This window comes from Triplophysa rosa, linkage group LG16 (genome assembly GCF_024868665.1).
Source record: "Triplophysa rosa linkage group LG16, Trosa_1v2, whole genome shotgun sequence".
Classification (NCBI taxonomy): Eukaryota; Metazoa; Chordata; class Actinopteri; order Cypriniformes; family Nemacheilidae; genus Triplophysa; species Triplophysa rosa.
Window position 1 is genome coordinate 23,681,183 of NC_079905.1, and position 23,391 is coordinate 23,704,573.

Below are 23,391 nucleotides of genomic sequence, written 5' to 3' on the forward strand. Positions count from 1 at the left end.
TTGGAAGCAGATGGTGCATGGGATCTCGGCGGCTAGAGGGCGGTCGAGTCGCGGTTGGGGAGGATATACTTGATATCCTCTGTCTGCTCCTTTACTGTCGAGAACAGCAGCTCGACCGTATCACCAAACAGCCCCCCCCCCCCTTGTGAGATGGGTGCGTCGAGAAAGCAGACTTTCTCGGCATTACTCATCTGTGCAAGGTTCAGACAGAGGTGTCTCTCCTGGACCACAAGTGTGGACATCGCCCGACCCAGGGCCCGCGCGGTCACCTTGGTCGCCCGTAGAGCGAGGTCGGTGACGGCGAGGAGTTCCTGCATAAGCGCTTGGTCGGTTTTACCCTCGTGGAGCTCTCTCAGCGCATTGGCCTGATGGACCTGCAGGATGGCCATAGCGTGGAGAGAGGGGACAGCTTGGCCCGCAGCAGAGTAAGCTCTCGACACCTCAGATGCCGAAAAGCCTACGTGCTTTGGACGGGAGACTAGGTCGAGCCACTGGGGGACATCGACGTATTCTCTAGCTGCCCCACCATCAAGGGAAGAAAGGGCGATGGAACTAGTTGACGTGTACGCGCCGAAGGGGGCGTTTCAGGTCGTACTAAGTTCCTCATGCACTTCCAGGGGAACACGGCACTGGGGGCGAGTGCGGCTTGGAGCCGCTCTCAAGCCAGAGGTACCGTGTATCCAGCTGCGAGCGTTAGGAGAGGCAGTGCGGTGCACCGCAACCCAATGCCGGCGGCCCGGGAAAGCATGGCTGACATTTCAACCTCCGCTTCTTCCTGAGCTCGACCCCCTGAGGGAGGGAGCTTCAAGGAATCGGCGGAGTCTGATGCCAGTAAGTCACCCTCCGATGCTGCAACAACCATCTCATCATCATGACCGTCTCATGGGGAATGGTCAGACGAGCGAGACGAGGTGCGAACGGTCCGCGAGCCAGTGGCTGACGGATTAGCGCTCACAGTAATCCTCATATCACTCTCGCTGCTCGCTGTAGCGGGCGGTAGGGCCGTTAGTCCTGCCGTCACGGAACGGGAAGCAGATGAGGTGGTGGCTGAGTCCCGTGGGAACACAGCAACCCGTGACGCAACGTCTGAATCGTCAACCACTGGGCTCCCAGCAGCCCCGTATCCACAACATCTGCCCCAGTGTACTGGAAGCAGACATCATGTCCGTCCCCCTCCTCGATGAGTGTGTTGCACCCACGAGAACAGCGGGACATGCCACGCTGGAGAAATTTGCTCTTTTAGAGAAAAAACTCGAACACTTCTGGAACCGCCGAGACGCCCAGGGGAAGTCGCTGCAGGAAGGGACAGTCCGCTGCACCACGTTGTAGATCCGGCAGTCTTGTAGTTGCTATTTGTCTGTTGATCATGAGCGAAGGCTCTGAAGAACAAAAGGTGAATGAATGAGTCACGCCGTCTCCCTTTTATACCCGGATATCATTCGTCAATTTCATTGGCCTTTTCTAAGAAGTCGGAAGCGATTGGTTCTCAGGGACGAACCCCATCTGTCGGCTCGACACAACGTCGAGAGACCGACAGAAAGGGAACTCTTCAGCTCTCTTAAATAATTTAGGAGCTAAGACCTAGTCTTAACACTTATGAACCTTTATGAATAACTCTTATTCTTAAGTGTAAGAATAAGTGTAAAATCACGTCATTCTTAGAATTTTGACACACTTAAGAATAAAATTTTACTCTGAGTGGCTTTATACATACGGGCCCAGATGTTTAGCCAACGGTCCGTGGGCTACCGGTCAGATAACTTGTGGAAAAATCTAGTTGGATTAAAGAGCCAAAAATCAATATTCTGTCCTCAATTATTCCTCCTTATGTGGTTGTAAAGCTGTATCTGACTCTTCATATAATGGGAGTCAATTGAGTTCAGTGTTGTTCGAGAGTACATGCTTTATTTGCAGGAATGTCATCGTATTCAGACAGTACAAGTTTGGTAAATGTGATATGAGAAGTCATCATTGTGTAATGGAATGAGCTCATTTTTTCAATGAAGCTATTGTTCAAGTTTATAAAATTTTGCTCAATAGGTTTTTACAGACAACCATAGAAAGGCGGATGTTTATATAGTCTTGTTTAGTAATGACTTATGAAACTTTGGACATTGTAATGATATGTGTTTTCCATAAAGCTGTTTTGAATACTGAACCCATAAGGAATAAATTCAAACATTCCTGTTCTACGTACAATAATGATGTTGACGTTTAATACTGTAGTGTTTTATCTCGATCAACAGCATGTGTGACGTAACGTTTCTTTACACAGAAAGACGGTTTGAAGAATTTTTCAGTTGGTTTGTGGGTTATAGGGCTCTTATGGTGGAAGTAGAGAGCCAGTGTATGAAGCTACAAAGTTATTGAAAGAGCTCTTTGAGCAGTGAGACAACACGTCTGCATGGATTACTTCTGGTTATTTATTACTGATGTAATTGAGAGGACTTTGCTCCATGTAAACACATGATTAACAGTATACACATCCTGTACCGGAATCCTTGTGCGTCATATGTGAAAGCTTTTCACTTGACTTTGTCGTGACAGTACATCTACTCAAGACAGGTTTCATAAGGGGTTCACAGGAGGAGACTTTGCTGTTTTATGTGTCACATATGGGTAAATAGTAACACAATAACACATGGCGTCAAATAGAGCAAACACTAAAACAGTAGCACACATTTAAAAAAAGCAGAGCAGAATGTGACAGTTCCATCACTGCATGACTCTGAAAATAACCCTTAAGAAAATTAAGGTTTTGGGGGTAAAGGGTAGTAACCATGGATTTTTGGTGTATATTGGCAAAACTATTATTTTATTACAGTAAAAATGGTTTAAAGCAAGGCCACATACAGTAAGTTCCCGATCTGTCGGTCTCTCAACGTTGTGTCGAACCGACAGATGGAGTTTGACTTGAGAACCTATCATCTGACTAATTTTGAAAAGGCCAATGAAATTGGCGAATGAAATTTGCATGCCGGACTGCGCCCCGGATATCCGGGTATAAAGGGGAGACGGCATGCTGCATTCATTCACCTTTGGGCTGAGGAGCCTGAGAGCATTTCTCAACTGCTGCAGCCGGCGGCAAGCATTGTGGCATGAAGGACACAACGTCTCGTTCCCTCCATCAGGGAAGTTCCCTTTCTGTCGGTCTCTCGACGTTGTGTCGAACCGACAGATGGGGTTCCTATCGAAAACGCCACGGCACTGTGCTGCGTCACAATCTCTAGCGTGGCCTAGGTCTAGGCGTGTCAGACGTGTCAGACGTTACCAAGGTGGGAACCAGATCATGAGGATTCATCAGACAGAACCACCCTGCTGGGGGGGTTACTTTGTGTGGAGCACTAGGTCCGATTAGAGCTATGCGCTAGATAACTCAGCTGATACCCAGCCTAAGGAGGTGCTTAGTGATGGATGGAATGCCTATTCTTCACCCAGTGGGGGAAGAAGGGAGGCTGACCCACCTAGGAGGGGGAAGGTGCTTTCGCAGGCGTACGCCCTACCGGTTGCCGATCTTACCTATTGGTACCCAAAACTCGGGCTGACACCGGTTCCATGCGGAGGCTGTAGAACCTCGCGAAGGTGTTGGGTGCAGCCCAACCTGCAGCTCTGCAGATGTCTACCAGAGAGGCGCCCTGAGCCAGTGCCCACGAGGAGGCTACACTCCGGGTGGAGTGTGCCCTCACTGCCAGTTGGCACGGGCGATCTTGGGACCGGTACGCCGTAGTGACGGCGTCCATGATCCAGTGCGCCAATCTCTGTTTGAGACAGCCCTCCCTTTCTGCTGATCTCCAAAACAGACAAAGAGCTGCTCAGAGCTCCTGAAGCTCTGTGTGCGGTCCAATTAGAGGCACAGTGAGCGTACTGGACACAACACGGATGGTGTTGGGTCTTCCTCCCCGCCTGCAAGTTCACCACCTGGTCCCGAAAGGGAGTGGTGGGAAACTTGGGCACGTAGCCGGGCCGGGGTCTCAGGATAACGTGTGAGTCTCCATTTTCATCAGTCTTGATCTCATCTGAGTTTTCATCACTTTCATTCATGAAAAGGTTTGCTCACAGATATACGTGCTACCAAAAAGTATAGACATTTTCATTGCATGTTTTTTGATGTTTGGGTATGTCTCCTTAGGGAGGGAAGCATAGAATTCAATGAGACTGTTGGGCATAAATGTGTCTTAAAGAACATCACAGTTCTGTAACTCAGCCAACTCCAACTGATAAGAAGGCGGGGCTTTGTCAATGTTGGCAGCAAAGGGTTTCTGGAAAAGGCGGATTTCTTTAGCGTGGACATGGAATCGCATATTAAACTCTGCCTTCAGCATTTTCAGAGCTTCCACGCACTTTTCAGCTTTATACTGAAGGTCTGGAACTTATCGCCGCTTTCTTTGGCCAAGGCCCGCCCAAGAGATTATAAATTTATGCCGGGATCTTCCCATACTTTTAAGAATTAAGTGTTTAGTCGATCGTGATGAATTCAAATAGCAACCGTTGTAAACAAGATAGCTTACTTCTTAGATCAGATGGCTTTGTGTTGTTTCCAGGCAGACCATTAAAGAACGCGACACGCACGTCTCCCGAAAATCCGATGATCATCAGATGATGACTTTAAACGTGCTGATGTGTTTCCAGAAAAGTGTGCCTTATGCATCAGACATTTAGCCAACGGTGCATGGGCGTGATGTCAGAGGCTGAGACTAGGCTTTTGGTAATGGGAAGATGAGTAAAGTCTTGCTTTTGCACTTGTCCGACAAGCAGCGATAGTTTCACCTCAAATGCTTTTACTGTATGTGGGAATACATGTCACATATTAGTTTCCACTTGACTTGGAGCTGCAAATTGAGGCTGTTTAACATTTCTGTCACATCCGTTAAAAAGGTGAGGTCCCACTTCCATTCTGCGTTGATTAGTTCCTGTACATTTTTGCCCTTTGTCAAAAGAAATGTGTTGATTTCAGGTAGCAGCTCATAAAAACGCTTCAAAACTCTTTCCCCCGGGCTTAACCATGGGATTTCTGTGTAGTAAAGCACATGTCCATCAGCAGACTCCAGCTCAGAAAGAAAGGCTTGGAACTGCCTGTGTTTAAGTCCGTTTGCTCTGATGAAGTTTACATATGACACCACCACCTTCATGACCGATTCGCACTTCAGAACTTTGCTCAGAGTGCTTGCTGGTGAATCAGGCAGTGAACTGGTAACTGGGGAGAGAAACCTCTTGCCTCCATTTCTCTATTCATGCGTCCAATAAGCCCCCTCGATGAGCCAATCATGCTAGGAGCCCCGTCAGTCGTGATGCTGACCATCTTAGACCAGTCTAGACACAAATCTTCCATTGTATGGCACACTTTACCGAAAATATCCTCCCTGATGTAGCCTTTGAGACTTTGCAGGGCTGCCTGCAAAAGCAAACTTTCGAACACTTCAAAGTTTGAGCTAACTCCGCGAAAAAAATGAGCAGCTGTGTTGTGTCAGAATCAGAAGGAGCTTTATTGCCAAGTGTGTTTACACACACAAGGAATTTGACTTGGCGACAGGAGCTTAGTGCAGAAGAAAGTGTACATATGGTGCAAACATAGTGCAAATATACATTAAGATAGAAAAAATGAGAAATTAAATAAAAAGCATAATGCACTATATACAAAAAGTGAAAAAATATAGACAAAAAACAACATTTTTTAAAAGAGTGTACAGATGTGTTATTTACACGTTTAACCTATTGTTTCTTAAAATGTACAGTTTCCAGATGCTGTGTGCAATGTGCAAGTGTGCAATGTGATGGTCAGTGTGTAGTAAGAGCTTTTAATTGTTCAGGCTGAGTATAGCCTGCGGGAAACAAACTGTTGTTGTGCCTTGCTGTTCTGGTGGTCAGTGTTCTTGATGGCAACAGTTGGAAGAGGGAGTGAGCTGGGTGAGTGGGGACCAAAATGATTTTCTTAGCCATTTTTCTCTTTCTGGAGGTGTAAAGATCTTGGAGGTTGGGCAGGGGGGCACCAATAATCCTTTCAGCAGTCCTGACTGTTCGTTGTAGTCTCTTATGTCTGATTTAATAGCTGAACCAAACCAGACAGTTATGGATGAGCACAGGACAGACTCAATGATGGCCGAGTAGAACTGTGTGAGCAGCTCCTGTGGCATGTTGAATTTCTTCAGCTGGAACAACCTCTGCTGGGCTTTTTTAGCGATGGAGTCTATGTGAGTGTCACACTTCAGGTCCTGAGAGATGGTAGTGCCCAGGAACCTGAATGACTCTACTGCAGCCACAGTGTTGTTCATGATGGTGAGTGGGGGGAGTGCAGTGGGGTTTCTCCTGAAGTCCACGATCATCTCCACTGTTTTGTGCGTGTTGAGCTCCAGGTTGTTGTGATTGCACCAGACAGCCAGCTCTGCAACTTCCTGTCTGTAGGCAGACTCGTCTCCATTGTGGATGAGGCCGATGATGGTAGTGTCATCTGCAAATTTCAGGCGCTTGACAGAGGAGTCTTTTGCAGTGCAATCATTTGTATACAGTGAGAAGAGCAGTGGGGAGGGCACGCATCCCTGAGGGGCACCAGTACTGATTGTGAGAGTCCTGGATGTGAGTTTACCCAGCTTCACTAGTTGCTCACTGTCTGTTAGGAAGTTAGTGATCCATTGACAGATTGGGGTTCATTGAGAGAGCTGGGTCAGTTTGTCTGAGAGAAGGTCAGGCATGATGGTATTAAAGGCTGAACTGAAGTCCACAAATAAGATCCTTGCGCAATTCCCAGGTCTGTCAAGATGTTGCAGAACATAATGCAGCCCCATGTTGACTGCATCATCAACAGACCTGTTTGCTCTGTAGGCAAATTGAAGAGGATCCAGCAAGGGTCCAGTGATGTCCTTCAGGTAGGCCAGGACCAGTCTCTCAAACGACTTCATAACCACAGATGTGAGAGCGACAGATCTGTAGTCATTAAGTCCAGTGATTTTGGATTTTTGGGAACCGGAATGATAGTGGAGCGTTTGAAGCAGTGGGGAACTTCGCACAGCTCCAGAGATCTGTTGAAGATCTGTGTGAAGATGGGGGCCAGTTGGTCAGCACAGACCTTTAAACAGGCAGGTGAAACACCGTCTGGGCCTGGAGCTTTCTTGGTCTTCTGCTTCTTGAAGACCCGGTTCACATCCTCTACACATACCTTAAGTGCAGCTAGAATGGTGGGGGAGGCAGGAGGGGGGGGATTGCACGGGGGTGGGTGAATGTGTGAAGTGCAGATCAGAGCAGGTGTGGAGTGTAAGTCTGGTCTTTTAAAATGGGCAGTAAAGAGAGATTTGCTTTGTTAAAATGGCTGAGGATGATTAAAACAGAGTCTGGATACTTTTGCTTAATTTCTGTTATTTGTTCGGCCAGTTGTTGAAGCGTTGCGCTCACGCACGCATCTGGAGGAATGTACACAATCGCGAGGATAAAGGGGAAAACTCCTGCGGTGAGTAGAAAGGTTTACAGTTTATGAATAGTGCCTCTAAGTTAGGACAGCATACCGTTTTCAGCATTGATACATCTGAACACCAACTTTCGTTGATGTAGAAACACAATCCACCGCCTTCGCCATGCGATCCGCCCTGAACAGCTCGAAGCCCGGCAGGTGAAGCGCATTGTCTGGAATGGCTTCACTTAGCCAGGTTTCAGTGAAGCACAATGCCGCAGAGTTTGAAAAGTCCTTGTTGATGCGGGTGAGGAGAAGTAGTTCATCCGATTTGTTAGGAAGGGAAAGGATATTCGCAAGATGAATGCTTGGGAGTGCTGTTCGAAAGCCGTGCTCACTTAACTTAACCAGAGCACCAGCATGCTTCCCTGTTCTGCATTTGTTCGTGTTTGAACAGCAGCGCTGTACCTCCGACTAGAATGTCCAACAAATATCCGAATACTCAAAAACTGGAAAAATGTTGTCTGGGATGTGTTGTTTAATGTTAAGTAGTTCGTCTCTGGTAAACATTATTAAAGAAGAATGACAAAACACAGAACAAACAAACAAAAACAGTTTGCAGAGCTTATCGCCGTGGCTGCCATTCACAGCGCCATCCTGCACGTGATTGCTCCCATCCAGTGCTAATGCAAAATGTGCAATTTCTTTCACTTTCTCCCGCTGCTGGGCATATACATTATCCCCCATTTCTTTAATTCATCTGGTGATTGTACTTGCAGAGAGACTCACCACATTTAAGACGTTTTTCTTATCGGGGCACATCTCCTCCGCAACAACATTCATACATTTCTTGACGAACTCACCATCACTGAATGGCCTACCGCTGACTGTAATCAGTTTAGCTACCTGACAGCTAGCTTGAACGGACGACTGGTTTAACTGGGTTAGGCGTAGAAACGTATTCTGCTGAGATGATAGAGCACATTTTAGTTTCGACACTTTGTCTGCTCTCATTTGGCCTTGCAAGCTTGCATACTCTCTGTGGCGGGCGTCACAGTGTCGGCGCAGATTCTATTCTTTGAACACAGACACTGCTTCTTGACCGATGAGACCAACAGCCACTTCTTTGCACTGAACAAAAAATAATCACTTGTTCACTTTTGGTTAAATACCCTGCATTCTGAATCAACTTTTCTCTTTCCCAACCATTTTGCCATTTTGTCGTCTCTTTGAATTATCTCCCTGGCTTACGTGCAGTTGCATCTGTTCGATTACGACAGGACGTCGTTGAATGTAGGGGCCTACCATTCTGTTGGTGGGTGAATCTAACAAATAATTAGGCTATGTTAATGTTAATAACCAAGGAAAATTTGAAACCTTTATTATCAAATACAAAAATAAAAAATATATATTGTATATGATTTAAAAATCTTAAATGAAATCAATTAATTTTAAAAAATGTCTTCGTCCAAATGAAAATTTTGTAATCATTTACTCACCTTCGAGTTCTGTATACTCCAAACCAGACAGATTTTGCCCCCCACTGACTCCTATAGTAGGACAAAATACTTAACAATTTTTTTGTTCAGTTGAACAAAAAAGAAGATTGTGATAAGGGAGGCAGGACGAGAGCCGTGAGAGAACGAAGTGAGGAGGAGGAGCTCCGGAAGCATAAGAGGAGGAGTGACAGGAAGGCACAAGGAGAGAGGACCAGGCCTGGACATTGGTTAAGTTTGAGTTATGTTTGTGTAGCCGGCAGTCGACCGTGAGGTGGCTGCGGGCCATTTTACTTTCATTTTGTTGTGTGTTTATTTGATTAAAATTTTGTTTAAAGTTCACCGGTTCCCGCCTCCTTCCTCCCCTACTTTGAACATTGTTACACTGGTCCTGAAACCCAGGAAGGAAGGAGAACGCCGCCGACATGCAAACTCCGCCAACCACGCCATTTGCGGACTTCATCCAGGTGCTCGCAGGACTCCACCAGGAACACCATCAGGCCCTGCTGGACCTACAAAAGGAGCAGGAAAAGAGGTTCCAGTTGCTCCTCCAGGCCCAGACGGATGACCGCGAGCTGTTCTGGGGCTGGATTACTCAACAAGGGCATACCGAGGGTACACCAGTGGCCGCTGGCCCGTCTGCTCCCCTGCTGCTATACAATATGGGGCTTCAGGACGACCCAGAGGCCTTCCTAGAGCTCTTTGAGAGGTCAATGGAGGTATCTGGCTGGCCCCGCGATGGCTGCTGACCCAGCTCATCCTGCTGTTGTTGGGGGAGGCCCAGCTCGCAGCTCAACAGCTGCTGGTCCAGAACCTCCTGACATACGCGTACCTCCAGACGGCGATCCTCCAGCAGGTCGGACTGACCCCGGAGCAGCAGCACCAGCGCTTCAGGTCGCTAGAGCCAGGGGACGGCAGCCAACCCTTCATGTTTGTCCAACAGATCCGGGACTGGATGACGACAGTGACGTCAACACTATTGTGGAGCGGGTGGTACTGGGACAGTTCATGGGACGGCTACCCATGGAGACTGCCCAGTGCCACCAGCCGGCGTTGCTGTCCCAGGCCACCCAGTTGGTGGAGGACCACATGGCAGCATGCCGCGGGGTCGGCGAAAACCGAAACTCTCCTCTTCCCTCTTCCTCTTTTGGTTCCCCTTTCCCTAGATCCCATCCGGTACCGCAGGCAGCGGCACATGCCCGGGGTGGCCCGGGTTTCCGGTTCCTGCTGAACGTAAAGGCTGCCCTACGGCATGGGGAGGCTTCCGGGGGGACGTGCGCTGCCTCTCCCCTTCTACCTGCCTCTTCTCGCCAATCCCTTGGCCTGCTTCCTGCCACTGGGGCGGCGGGTAGGCCTGGACCGGCCTGTTGGTGGTGCGGGGATCCGGGCCACCTCATCAAGATGTGTCCGGTCATGGAGGTTGGTGCAGTGATCCGGATCCCCGACACCCCGCGGGCTGCCCTCGATCAAGCTGGCCTGTACCAAATACCTGTGAGTATAAAGGGGGGTACCTATCAGGCCTTGGTGGATACAGGCTGTAACCAAACCTCGGTCCACCCAGGCGTGATTCAGTCTACTGAATTGGATACGAGCCGCAAGGTTAAGGTAAGGTGTGTGACTTAGTGTCTCTGTCGACACAATTTAGGGGAAAAAGCATACAGTTGAGGTAGCCGTTAATTCGCACCTCCGACATCCGTTAATTCTGGGGACAAATTGGCCGGATTTTAGTATATTGTTGGGGCATTTATGTGCGGGTGTCTCTTGGAGCAAACGTGAGTGGAAGGGGGCGGTGGCGCAGCTTGGAGAGGCCGAGCAGGGACCATCGACGGCGGGTTCAAGGGAACAGAGAGCGATTGAGAGAAAGAATCTCTCATCGTGCAATAATTTTCCCATGGATCAATCTCAAGTTGAGTCGCTCAAAAATGCATTTGTGCAGGTCCGCACGATAGACGGGCAGCCTCTCCAACCGGCACGGCCACTCACCTATCCATATTTTACCATTATAAAAGACAGATTGTATCGAGTGACCCAAGACACTCAATCAACAACACAATTGGTCATCCCATCATTCAAATCCAATGGCAGGGCACTTAGGACAAACCGCAACACTAAATCGCCTAATGACCCGATTTTTTTGGCCGGGCATCCACGAGAATGTGCACAGATGGTGCGCCACTTGTCGTGAATGCCAGTTGGTAAACCCAACGGCCACCCCAATAGCACCATTGTGCCCTCTCCCTCTGGTACACGTCCCCTTCAAACGAATTGGTATGGACCTTTTCGGGCCGTTAGATCGATCGGCATGAGGGCATCGCTTTGCATTGGTCATTGTGAACTATGCAACACGATACCCCGAGGCAGTGGTGCTCCTCAATATTTCCTCCAAGAGCGTAGCGGATGCTCTGTTCTCGTTAATCTCCCACGTGGGAATCCCCAAAGAGGTTCTCACGGACACTCCACGAACTAGAATAGAATAGAATAGAATGAGCTTTATTGGCCAAGTATGTTTCCACATACGAGGAATTTGTTATAGTGACAGAAGCTCCACAGTGCACCAGAAAGACAGCAACAAGACAGAAAAAAATAAATATACAATAATATAGAAATAGGCAACGTACAAAACAGTCTATGTTGCGAATAACTCCGGAGATACCCGGCCTAAGGGGCAGGGCTGCTCTGCCCAGCCCGCCCGCAGGAGGTGCTTGCTAGTGATGGATGGAGTGCCTGTTCTTCACCCAGTGGGGGAAGAAGGGAGGCTAGTTAGTACGCTGACCCCCTTAGGAAAAAAGGGGGAAGGTACTGTCATAGGCGTACACCCTACCGGCCGCCAGTCTTGCCTGACGGCAAGACTCGAGCCGATACCGGTTTTACGTGGAGGCTGTAGGACCTCGCGAAGGTGATGGGTGTAGCCCAACCCGCAGCTCTGCAGATGTCTGCCAGAGAGGCGCCTCGCCAATCTCTGTTTGAGACGGCGCTCCCTGCTGATCTCCAAAACAGACAAAGAGCTGCTCAGAGCTCCTGTGGCTCTGCGTGCGGTCTAAGTAAAGGCGCAGCGCGCGTACTGGACACAACACGGACGGGGTTGGGTCTTCCTCCCCAGTGGGGAGCGCCTGTAAGTTCACCACCTGGTCCCAAAAGGGAGCTGTGGGAACCTTGGGCATGTAGCCGGGCCGAGGTCTCAGGATAATGTGAGAATCCCTGGGTCCGAACTCTAGGCAGTCAGGGGACACGGAGAATGCCTGTAGGTCCCCTACCCTCTTGATGGAGGCGAGCGCCATAAGGAGAACCATCTTCATCGTGAGATGAGGAAGAGATGCATCCCCTAGGGGCTCGAAGGGGGCCCTGGTGAGACCTGTCAGGGCTACATCCAGGTCCCAAGAGGGTATGGAGCGCGGGTTTGCGCCTCCTAGCGCCCTTTAGGAACCTAATGACCAGGTCGTGCTGCCCTAGAGACTTCCCAGCAACTGAGTTGTGATGAGCGGCAATGGCGGCTACATACACTTTCAGTGTGTAGGGGGAGAGGTTAGTCTCGAGTCTCTCTTGTAGGAAGGACAGCACGGACCCGATCGCACAACTCCGTGGGTCTTCTCCTCGAGAAGCACACCAGGTCGAGAAGAGGTGCCACTTGTAGGCGTACAGTTGCCTAGTGGCAGGTGCACTAGCCTGAGAAATGGTAGCTACCACCGCAGGGGGCAGATCACTCAGGATCTCCTCGTCCCGTCCAGAGGCCAGACATGGAGGTTCCAGAGGTCTTGCCTGGGATGCAATAACATGCCCTTCCCATGAGAAAGCAGGTCCTTTGTCAGGGGAATCGGCCAGGGGGGAGCTGTCGTCAAGAGCATTAGCTCCGAGAACCAAGTCTGGTTGGGCCAGTGTGGCGCAACGAGTAACACTTGCTGCTCCTCTTCCTTGACCTTGCACAGGGTCTGTGCAATGAGGCTCACTGGGGGGAAGGCGTACTTCCGCTTGTCCCGCGGCCAGCTGTGCGCTAGGGCATCCGTGCCGAGGGGACCCTCGGTCAGAGAGTACCAAAGCGGGCAATGGGTGGTTTCGAGGGAGGCGAACAGGTCTACCTAGGCCTGCCCGAACTGCACCCAAATGAGCTGGACTGCGCGGGGGTGGAGTCACCACTCTCCGCGAGGCATAGACTGACGAGAGAGCGCATCAGCTGTCTGGTTCAGGTCGCCTGGGATATACGTGGCATGCAGGGAGCGGGTCACCTGCTGACTCCACCGGAGGAGGCGTCTGGTGAGTCGTGTTAACTGCAGTGAGCGAACGCCACCCTGACGATTGATATACGCTACTGCCATAGTGCTGTCCAACCGGACCAGCACGTGCTTGCCCTGCACGAGAGGTTGCAGCCTCTTCAGTACGAGTAGCACGGTCCACAACTCTAGGCAATTGATATGCCAGCGTCCAAAGCCCTGACACTGCGTGCCCATTGCACACTGCACCCCAACCCTGCAGGGAGGCGTCCGTCGTCACCACGACATGCCTCGTAACCTGCTCTAGGGGTACCCCTGCCCGAAGGAAGGTCATGAAAGACCAAGGGGTTAGGGTGCGTCGGCAGCGAGGCGTAATCACCATCCGCCTGCTACCGGTGTGCCACGCTCTCCAGGGAACTCGACTCTGAAGCCAGTGTTGGAGCGGTCTCATGTGCATCAACCCGAGGGGTATCACCACCGCCGAGGATGCCATGTGTCCCAGGAGCCTCTGAAATAGTTTCAGGGGAACCGCTGACTACTTGAAATGATCCAGGCAGTTCAACACCGACTGGGCGCATGCTGTGGACAGTCGTGCTGTCATGGTGACAGAGTTGAGTTCCATACCAAGATAGAGGATGCTCTGCACAGGGGAGAGCTTGCTCTTCTCTCGGTTGACCTGTAGCCCCCATCGATCTAGGTGCCGGAGCACCAGGTCCCTGTGTGAACACAACAGATCTCGCGAGTGTGGCAAGATAAGCCAGTCGTCGAGATAATTGAGTACCCGCACACCCTTCTCCCTGAGGGGAGAGATGGCGGCTTCCACGATCTTTGTAAAGACTCGAGGAGACAGAGACAGACCGAAGGGGAGGACTCTGTACTGATATGCCTGACCCTCGAAAGCGAAACTTAGGAACGGGCGATGACGAGGGAGAATCGAGACATGAAAGTAAGCGTCCTTTAGGTCGATGTCAGGATGCGCTTTTGCGTGAGCATCCTGAACGGCAGCTTGTGCAGGTGTCTGTTCAGGGTACGTAGATCTAGGATGGGGCGCACCCCCCGCCTCTTTTGGGGACGATGAAGTAGGGGCTGTAAAACCCCTTGGACATCTCGGCTAGGGGGACGGACTCGATCGCACCCTTCGCCAGAAGGGTGGCGACCTCGACCCCGTAGCATCCCGGCCTCTGACCGAGGTGGCGAGGATGCCCCGGAACTTGGGCGGGTTTCTGGCAAACTGGATCGCATAGCCGAGACGGATCATTCTCCTCAGCCACCGTGACTGTGTGGGAAGCTCGAGCCAAGCTCCCAGGGACCGCGACAGGGGGACTAAGGGTACGATCTGCTTCATCGACCCCCCGGGGGGTGGTTCGATGGCTGGCAGTGCGCGGGTCTCTCGCCGGGGGCGGGCCCCCGGGAAGAAGACTGGCTCTGCTGGTTCACCTGCCTGGCGATGCAGCTCCATGCACCGTCGATTTGAGAGTGCTGAGGGCTGCAATGTACATTCGATGTTGCGCCTCGCCATGACGTAACGTCGAGTTGCCGAACACCATCGTGTAGAGGGTGAGAGCGGCTGTGATAAACACCCAGAGAGAGAGAGAAAAACCTTAGAAGTGGGTAGTTGGGACGGGGCAGGAACCGTCCCGGATCGACCAACCAGCAATGGAATGGCTGGGGTCGGGCCCAAAAGGTGTTCTCGATTTCCCTCGGGTCTTCCCATGAGGGCCGCTACGGCTTCCGCTGCGGCTGCTGATGGGGTGGTGGGAGTGGGGGCACCGGAACCGGAGTGTCGAAGAGGACCAGGGCTGCTGGGAAGCAGAGGGTGCACGGGATCTCGATGGCCAGGGGGCGGCCGAGTCGTGGCGGCGGAGGATATGCTTGATATCCTCTGTCTGCTCCTTTTACTGTCGAGAACTGTGGCTCGGCAGTATCACCAAACAGCCCCCCCTTGCGAGATGGGTGCGTCGAGAAAGCAGACTTTCTCGCAACCCATCTGTGCAGGGTTTGGCCAGAGGTGTCTCTCCTGGACCACATGTGTGGACATCGCCCGACCCAGGGCCCGCGCGGTCACGTTGGTCGCCCGTAGAGCAAGGTCGGTGACGGCGCGGAGTTCCGGCATAAGCGCTGGGTCGGTCTTACCCTCGTGGAGCTCTCTGAACGCCTTGGCCTGCAGGATGGTCATAGCGTGGAGAGAGGGGACAGCTTGGCCCGCAGCAGAGTAAGCTCTCAACATCCTGGATGCCGAAAAGCCTACGTGCTTTGGACGGGAGTCTAGGTCGGAGTGGGAGTCAATGGGGGGCGAGATCTGTCTGATTATAAGCATATTCCAAATATCTTTCTCTGTTAATCTGAACAAAGACATGTATACAGATTTGGAACAACTCGAAGGTGAGTAAATGATGACAGAATATTCATTTTTGCGAGAAGTATCACTTTAAGTGTGGTTTTTGAAAACCACATGTTGTTATTTTGTGGTACAGTACCTCTGTTTCCCTTTATGTTGGTCTCTCGACGTTGTGTCGAACCGACAGATGGGTTTCGTCCTAGATTACCAATCGCTTCCGACTACTTAGAAATGGCCAATGAAAATTGGCAAATGAAATTTGCATGCCGGACTCCGCCCCGGATATCAGGGTATAAAAGGGAGACGGCGTGCTTCATTCATTCACCTTTTGTTCTTCGGAGCCTTCGCTTATGAAGTACAAAGACTCGCTACTACTTGGTGACGTGGTGCAGTGGACTATCCCTTCCTGCGATGACTTCCCCTGGGCATCTCGGCGGTTCCAGAGGTGTTCGAGCATTCTAAAAGAGCAAATTTCTCCAGCGTGGCATGTCCCGTTGTTCTCGTAGGTGCGATACCCTCATCGAGGAGGGGGACGGGCACGATGTCTGCCTCAAGTGTTTGGGTCTCCAGCACGCTGAGGCAGCCTTCTTGATCTGCACTGCGGGCAGATGGTCATTGAGACGTTGCGGTCACGGGTGGCTGTCCTCTCTCGAGAACCAGCTCCCTGTCACCCCGTCTCGCTCACCTCACCATTCCCTAGCAGACGGTACCACACCGTCTGCATCCTCATTCACACATTCAGACACAATGCGTGAAGAAGATGAGATGTCTATCGCAGCATTGGAGAGCGATTTACTGGCATCTGATCCCGACGATTCCTTGCAGATCCCTCCGAAGGGGGGTCGAGCTCAGGAAGAGGCGGATTTCGAGATGTCGGCCATGCTTTCCCGGGCCGCCGTGAGCACTGGATTGGAGTGCACTCCGGTGCCTCTCCCTCAGAGCTCGCGGCTGGATACATGGTTCTTGGGCTCTGAGCGCGACTCCAAGCTGCGCCCAACCCCGGTTCCGTTCTTCCCGGAGGTGCATGAGGAACTGACGAAGACGTGGAACGCCCCTTTTTCGGCTCGTACACGTCAAACCAGTTCCGTCGCTCTTTCTTCCCTCGATGGTGGGGCAGCTAGGGGTTACGTCGACGTGCCCCAGGTGGAATGTGCAGTTGCGGTGCACCTGTGCCCGCAGGCGGCGTCCACCTGGAGAGGTCGACCGAAACTCCAATCCAAAGCGTGTAGGACTTTGGCATCACTGGTGTCGAAGGCCTACGCTGCTGCGGGCGAAGCTGCCTCCTCTCTCCATGCCATGGCCATCCTGCAGGTCCACCAGGCCAAGGCATTGAAAGAGATCCACGAGGGTAAGACCGACCCAGGGTTAACGCAGGAACTCCGCACCGCCACCGACCTCGCCCTATGGGCGACCAAGGTGACCGCGCGGGCCCTGGGTCAGGCGATGTCCTCTCATGTGGTCCAGAAGAGGCATCTCTGGCTTAACCTTGCACATATGAGCGACGCCGAGAAAGTCCACTTTCTCGACGCGCCTATTGCGCAGTGTGGGCTGTTTGGTGACACTGTCGAGGACTTCGCTCAGAACTTCTCGGCAGTGAAGAAGGCAATCAGCCACATCCTTCCCCGCGGTAACTCGGCCGCCCACAAGCCTTCGAGATCCCGTGCGGCATCTGCTCCCCAGCAGCCCCGGCCCTCTTCGACACCAGCTTCGGCCCCGGCGCTCCCTACCCAGGCAGCACCCCGGAAGAGGACGTCGAAGAGGAGACCGCCACCCCGTCAGCAACCTTCTAGGAAGAAGTGACCCTGACGGGAAGACCCCAGGGAGGTTGACACCATCGGCCCCGACCCCAGCCATGCCATCGCTGGTCGGTCGATCGGGGAAGGTTCCTGCCCCGTCCCTTCGGGGGCCTAGCGCCCACTTTTTCACAAAAAGAGTTTCCAATCTCCCTGGGTGTTTCTCGCAGCCGCTCTCACCATCTGTCAGACGGTGTTCGGCAACTCGACGTTGCGTCTTGGCGAGGCGCAACATCGAATATACATTGCAGCCCTCAGCACTCTCAAATCGACAGTGCGGGGAGCTGCATCGCCAGGCAGGCAAACCAGCAGAGCCAGTCTCCTCCCCAGGGGTCAGCCCCCGGCGAGAGACCCGCACTGCCAGCCATCGAACCACCCCCCGGAGGGGCGATGAAGCAGATTGTACCCTTAGTCCCCCTGTCACGGTCCCTGGGAGCCTGGCTCGAGCTTCCAATACCATCACAGTGGCTGAGGGAAACGATCCGTCTCGGCCATGAGATCCAATTTGCCAGAAACCCGCCCAAGTTTAGGGGCATCCTCTCTACCTCACTCAGAGTTCAGGATGCTCCCGTACTACGGGCCGAGGTCACCACCCTTCTGGCGAAGGGAGCGATCGAGCCCGTCCCTCTAGCCGAGATGTCCAACGGGTTTTACAGCCCGTACTTCATTATCCCCAAAAAGGGCTGTCCAGCTCATTTGGGTGCAGTTCGGGCGGGCTCAGGTGGACCTGTTCGCCTCCCTCGAAACCACCCATTGCTCGCTTTGGTACTCCCTGACTGAGGGACCCCTCGGCACGGATGCCCTAGCGCACAGCTGGCCGCGGGACAAGCGGAAGTACGCATTCCCCCCAGTGAGCCTCATTGCACAGACCCTGTGCAAGGTCAGGGAAGAGGAGCATCGAGTGTTACTCGTTGCACTACACTGGCCCAACCAGACTTGGTTCTCGGAGCTAATGCTCTTGACGACAGCTCCCCCCTGGCCGATTCCCCTGAAGAAGGACCTGCTTTCCCAGGGGAAGGGCACGTTATGGCATCCCAGGCCAGACCTCTGGAATCTCCATGTCTGTCCCCTGGACGGGAAGAGGAGATCCTGAGCGGTCTACCCCCAGCGGTGGTAGAGACCATATCTCAGGCAAGGGCACCTGCCACTAGGCGACTGTACGCCTACAAGTGGCGCCTCTTCTCGGCCTGGTGCGCTTCTCGAGGAGAAGACCCACGGAGTTGTGTGATCGGGTCCGTGCTGTCCTTCCTACAAGAGAGACTCGAGACTAACTTCTCCCCATCCACACTGAAAGTGTATGTAGCCGCTCATCACAACTCAGCTGCTGGGACTAGCTCTCAAGGACGAACCCCATCTGTCGGTTCTACACAACGTCTCGTTCCCTCCATCAGGGAACTGAGGTTACATACATAACCAAAACGTTTTTATTGTAAATTTTCATGAGGGAATGTACAGTAGGCAAATTTATTCAAGTGAGTAAATGTCATATGTTTACCTTATAATGAAGTCATTTGAATCGATGAGTGCACCGTAACGTGATCCGATCATGTTCCCAGAGTTCCCCACGACAGCACAGCTCCTACAGCTACTGGGACTGTGGTCCCAGTAATGACGTTTATCTGGGAAATGAGCAAACAAAACCTCCACCACTTCTGTGTAGTTGGCTAAATTTGACTCGTTTTGCAGGCTCTGCAAAAAGATTAAAAACAAACTGACCTTTTTAAGAGCTACATGTGAAATTTTACAGTAATGTCTTATTTATTACAATAACAAACTTTCCTCAGACAATATTCTGAACATTATGAAAGTGATCTATTTGTCAGATATGGTGTCCCATACTCAAAATGTGACCTCTGAATTTAACCCATCCAGTGAATAGTGAACACACGCACAGCAAGTGGTGAACACATGTACACCCGGAGCAGTGGGCAGCTATCACTGCAGCGCCTGGGAAGCAAGTAGGGGTAAGGTGCCTTGCTCAAGGGCACCTCAGTCATTACCTGCCGGCTCTGAGGATCGAATCGGCAGAGGCAACGCTCTAACCATTAGGCCACGACTGCCCAAACGAACTATTTGTATTTTTTGCATTGTCTATTCAATAATAATAACACATATTTAAATTAATCACATTTACACTGAAAAAAATGACTTCTAGAATTTATTTAATAAAATCCTTGTAACAATTTGCACGAATATTTTTTAATTAAAATGTGCTGCTATAATTCAAGTACAACTTCCTAACCAGAATAAAGTAAAAACATTTAGTATTTGTTAAAATATTAAGTAAATATTACTTAAAGTAAACAAAAAAAGATTATGTTGAACAAATACATGTCTAACTCAAACTTCACGGTTCACTTACTTTCATATTGAAATATACTATATTTTACAACATAGAGGGTCAAGTGAGAAGAGACTGGTGATCTCTGCACTGGAATTAGCACAGTTACTGCTCAATAAGTGAAATAACACCGCTCTTCTGAACAACGATAACCACATATAAAACCCAAACTTAAAAATAATACCAAAACTCTCCTAAATCTCAAAGATAAATCAACAAAAAACACGAACAAGTCTTTCTTTTTATGAAAAACACTTAAAATGACAGTTAATCTGGAACATTAATCGTCAGCTGCAAAGCATGCTGGGAACTACAGATCAACTGCCAAGGTAATTATATCTACAAAAATGATTCAAGTAGTCTCAACACAAAATAAAACCATAAAATTAATTTGATCAATTTAGATGGGTTTAACATAATAAAATTGAGTTGGATTTACTTAATAATTTGTTCAATTAATATTACTCAAACAAAATTAGTAAAATCTTAACAACCAAAATTAGTAGATTTTCCACCAATATTTTTAAGTTATTTTAACTAAAATGTTTTTTTTAAAAACAGGAACATAATTCTATTAAGTATATTTTTATTAATTTCTTTTCATAAAATCTACTAAGGCACATAATCATTTTTTTACTGTAAGTGGTCCCCGGCTAGAATTTTTTATTTTTTTATTCACCATTGGCATAAAATGCATCAAGGATTTCTGAAATGAACAGATTTACTAATATATACTGATCTCTGTGAAAAATAAAATGATGATGCTGGCATATTTCTCATCTCATTTTTAATGTGCTTTTCCAAGCAATAATGTCATTTTTAATTACTTAAGGTTAACTGTTAATTGATTTCTTTCAATAATAACATGAAATAATCCAAACAAAAGTCTTTACCTGTACCTGAAGTCAGTTGTGCTTCATTTCTGCCAAGCTTACAGTACAAAAAGAGCCTTTCCTGATTTTTATAATAATCAATCAGAGCAACAGGATTTGATCGAGACATTTGCAGATTTGTACTCACCCGCCACCACCAAAAAGTGTTGAAATCCACAGCGTGGTTTTTTCTATTGAGAAGTACACGAGCTGAGCTGTTGTATCGCTGAGAAAACCACTTATTCCCCTCAGAATCCATCCCACAATTACAGATGCAAAAATCTAGAAAATGTCTGCTTGATGTTTGGTACAGCAGAAAAACACACACAATGAAGGAGGCAGACACGATGACATGCTGAATTATTCTGTTTATGATCTTCATTATGCTGATGTCTTTTTCTGAAAGCAAAGAAAAAAACATTGAACACATTTCCTAAATATTCAATGAACTATGTTATATACAATCAAAGAAATCATTTCTTTAATATATTGTTATGACATTATAAAAGCACAATATTATGACTATTGTATATTCAGATCGTATTCTTAAATAATAGAGAGCAATTACCTGTTATGAAAGAGTCTAGTGCTCTGTGAGTGGGTTAGCTGTGAGTAATATGAAAATAAAAATGACTACCTGTCAACCGCACAAATGTGTAACCGGTTTGACCTGATTCTGCACACGCCCTCATCCTAACCTGAGGAAACACATGCACACACATGCACACACACACACACACACACACACACACACGCACGCACACACACACACTACAGTTACACACACACACCCATTACAATTACACACACACACACACACACACACACACACACACATGTATGGTTTATTATCTCCGTGGGGACAGTCCACAGTCCAATGTTTTTTATACTGTACAAACTGTATATTTTATCCCCTATCCCAACCCCTAAACCTAAAGATCATAGAAAACTTTTTGCATTTTTAGGTTTAAAAAATATATTGTTCTGTACAATTTATAAGCTTTTGTGCCTATGAGGACTTCAATTTTGGTCCCCACAGTGACACGAGTCCCCATTGAGTTGGTGTGTATTCAGGCTTAGGTCCCCAGTAACATATAAAAACCAAGTCCACACACGCATTAGGTTTCTACATTGTGGGGACTTTCCATACGCGTAATGATTTTTATACTGGACACACTGTATATTCTATTGCCTTCCCCTAACAACCCCAAAACCTAAACATCACAGAAAACGTTCTGCATTTTTACATTTTCAAATAAACGTCATTTAGTATGTTTAATAATCCATTTGAATTGCGGGGACTAGCCATCATTCTATTTTGACATCTTCAAATAACAGTATTCAATAATTCAAATTATTTTATTATGACTTACTTTATAAACCATTTCATTGGACGTGCGCACTGGGACTGCAGTGAACTTATGGTCTGTGTTTGGCTAGTGTCTAATAATATAACTATTTATATTTGATTTAATGTATTTTTTAAATAAACAAGTTGTTGAATGGGTCTAGTATTGTCGCATTAATCTTATAATTTTTTGGTATTCTTGAAAAATGACCAATGATTTGGCTAGACAACACCCTTGTTCATAGGCTGGTGTCGTTTAGAGCCTTATTTTAGTTGTTTTAATTTTTCTGTTTCTGTTTCTGTACAGCACTTTGGTTCCAGTCATGGTGTTGAAAGTGCTTTATGAATAAAGTTGAGTTGAGTAGAGTTGAGTATAATGCATAAGCGGTGTGGTGTCATTTGCCTGTCAAATAAGCGCTTTACAGTGTTAACAAATTTGAACAGCTTTAAACAGTCTTGCAAGTTCAGAATTATTGTATTGTTTATTTATTGTCCTTGCGGAAAATCTTCTTGTATCTGTGGCACCCTCCAGTCATCAACAACAACAACATTGTCAATTACAAGCAAAGCACATGACATTATATTAACAACACATAACAAATACACCCAACATTAAACACCAGACCTCCCATTTCCAATAGCGAAATCACACAAGGAATACAGAGACACCTGTGGTATCACAGGGTTTTATTTAACAAAGCTATGCTGGAGAATATAAAAGATCTTTGTGCACGGGCAGTCCGTACCAACGGTACCCTATATCTTCGCCCAGATGGTAACAGCTCATATTCACCATAAAGAGGATGTAATTCATCGCAGAGAATTATATGGCTTTTCCTCACAACCCGAGATTCACATAATGTTGTCATAGCATGTTGCTGTTGGCCTGCAATCTTACTCGCGATATTTACAATCTTATTCAATTAATTTTTATTTACTACAGACAATGAAGCCAAAAGTCAACATACTCTCCACATATGAGCGATAGAAAAGAACCATTATATGTTTATCAACACCAAACTGCCGAAGCTTACGCATGAAATATAGTTGTTGCATCCCCTTCTTATAAATTTCCCCATGTCAATTTTGAGTCAATGACTGTCCCCAAATATTTGTATTCGTCTACTACTTCAATACGCTCACCATTGACAGTTAAGTGTTGGTGTGTATCACAGCCTGTTCTGAAATCAAATATCATCTCTTTTGTTTTACTGATGTTTAACTGAAGGACACTGGATTGACTCCAATCAACAAACTCATGCACACACCTATGATATTCTGCTTCATCTTCAGTGATCAAACCAACAATTGCCGTATTGTAACCTGCATAAGGTTACTTGGTTGTATTGTATTTTTCTAAGTGGTTCCCTTTCTGTCGGTCTCTCGACGTTGTGTCGAGCCGACAGATGGGGGTTCGCTCTTGAGAACCTATCAGCTTCTGACTAGTTTAGAAAAGGCCAATGAAATTGGCGAATGAAATTTGCATGCCGGACTCCGCCCCCAGATATCCGGGTATAAAAGGTAGACGGCGTGCTGCATTGATTCACCTTTTGTTCTTCGGAGCCTTCACTGATCGACTTCGAGACTTCAAACTCTACGCCGAATTACTGCTGGAATCTT

At 48.7% G+C, this 23,391-nt stretch overlaps 1 protein-coding gene across 1 annotated transcript in view; it reads right to left on the minus strand.

Moving 5' to 3' along the window:
• Positions 1-21,103, minus strand: part of LOC130567113 (CMP-N-acetylneuraminate-beta-galactosamide-alpha-2,3-sialyltransferase 1-like) — a 38,715-nt gene extending 17,612 nt beyond the window's left edge. Inside the window, exons 1-3 of the mRNA XM_057355026.1 lie at positions 20,992-21,103; positions 20,572-20,822; positions 18,706-18,899 (exon numbers count right to left, since the gene is read on the minus strand). Coding sequence (XP_057211009.1) covers positions 18,706-18,899; positions 20,572-20,805 — 428 coding nt within the window. The 5' untranslated portion in view covers positions 20,806-20,822; positions 20,992-21,103. The remainder of the gene's footprint in view (positions 1-18,705; positions 18,900-20,571; positions 20,823-20,991) is intronic.
• Positions 21,104-23,391: the final 2,288 nt, after the last annotated feature.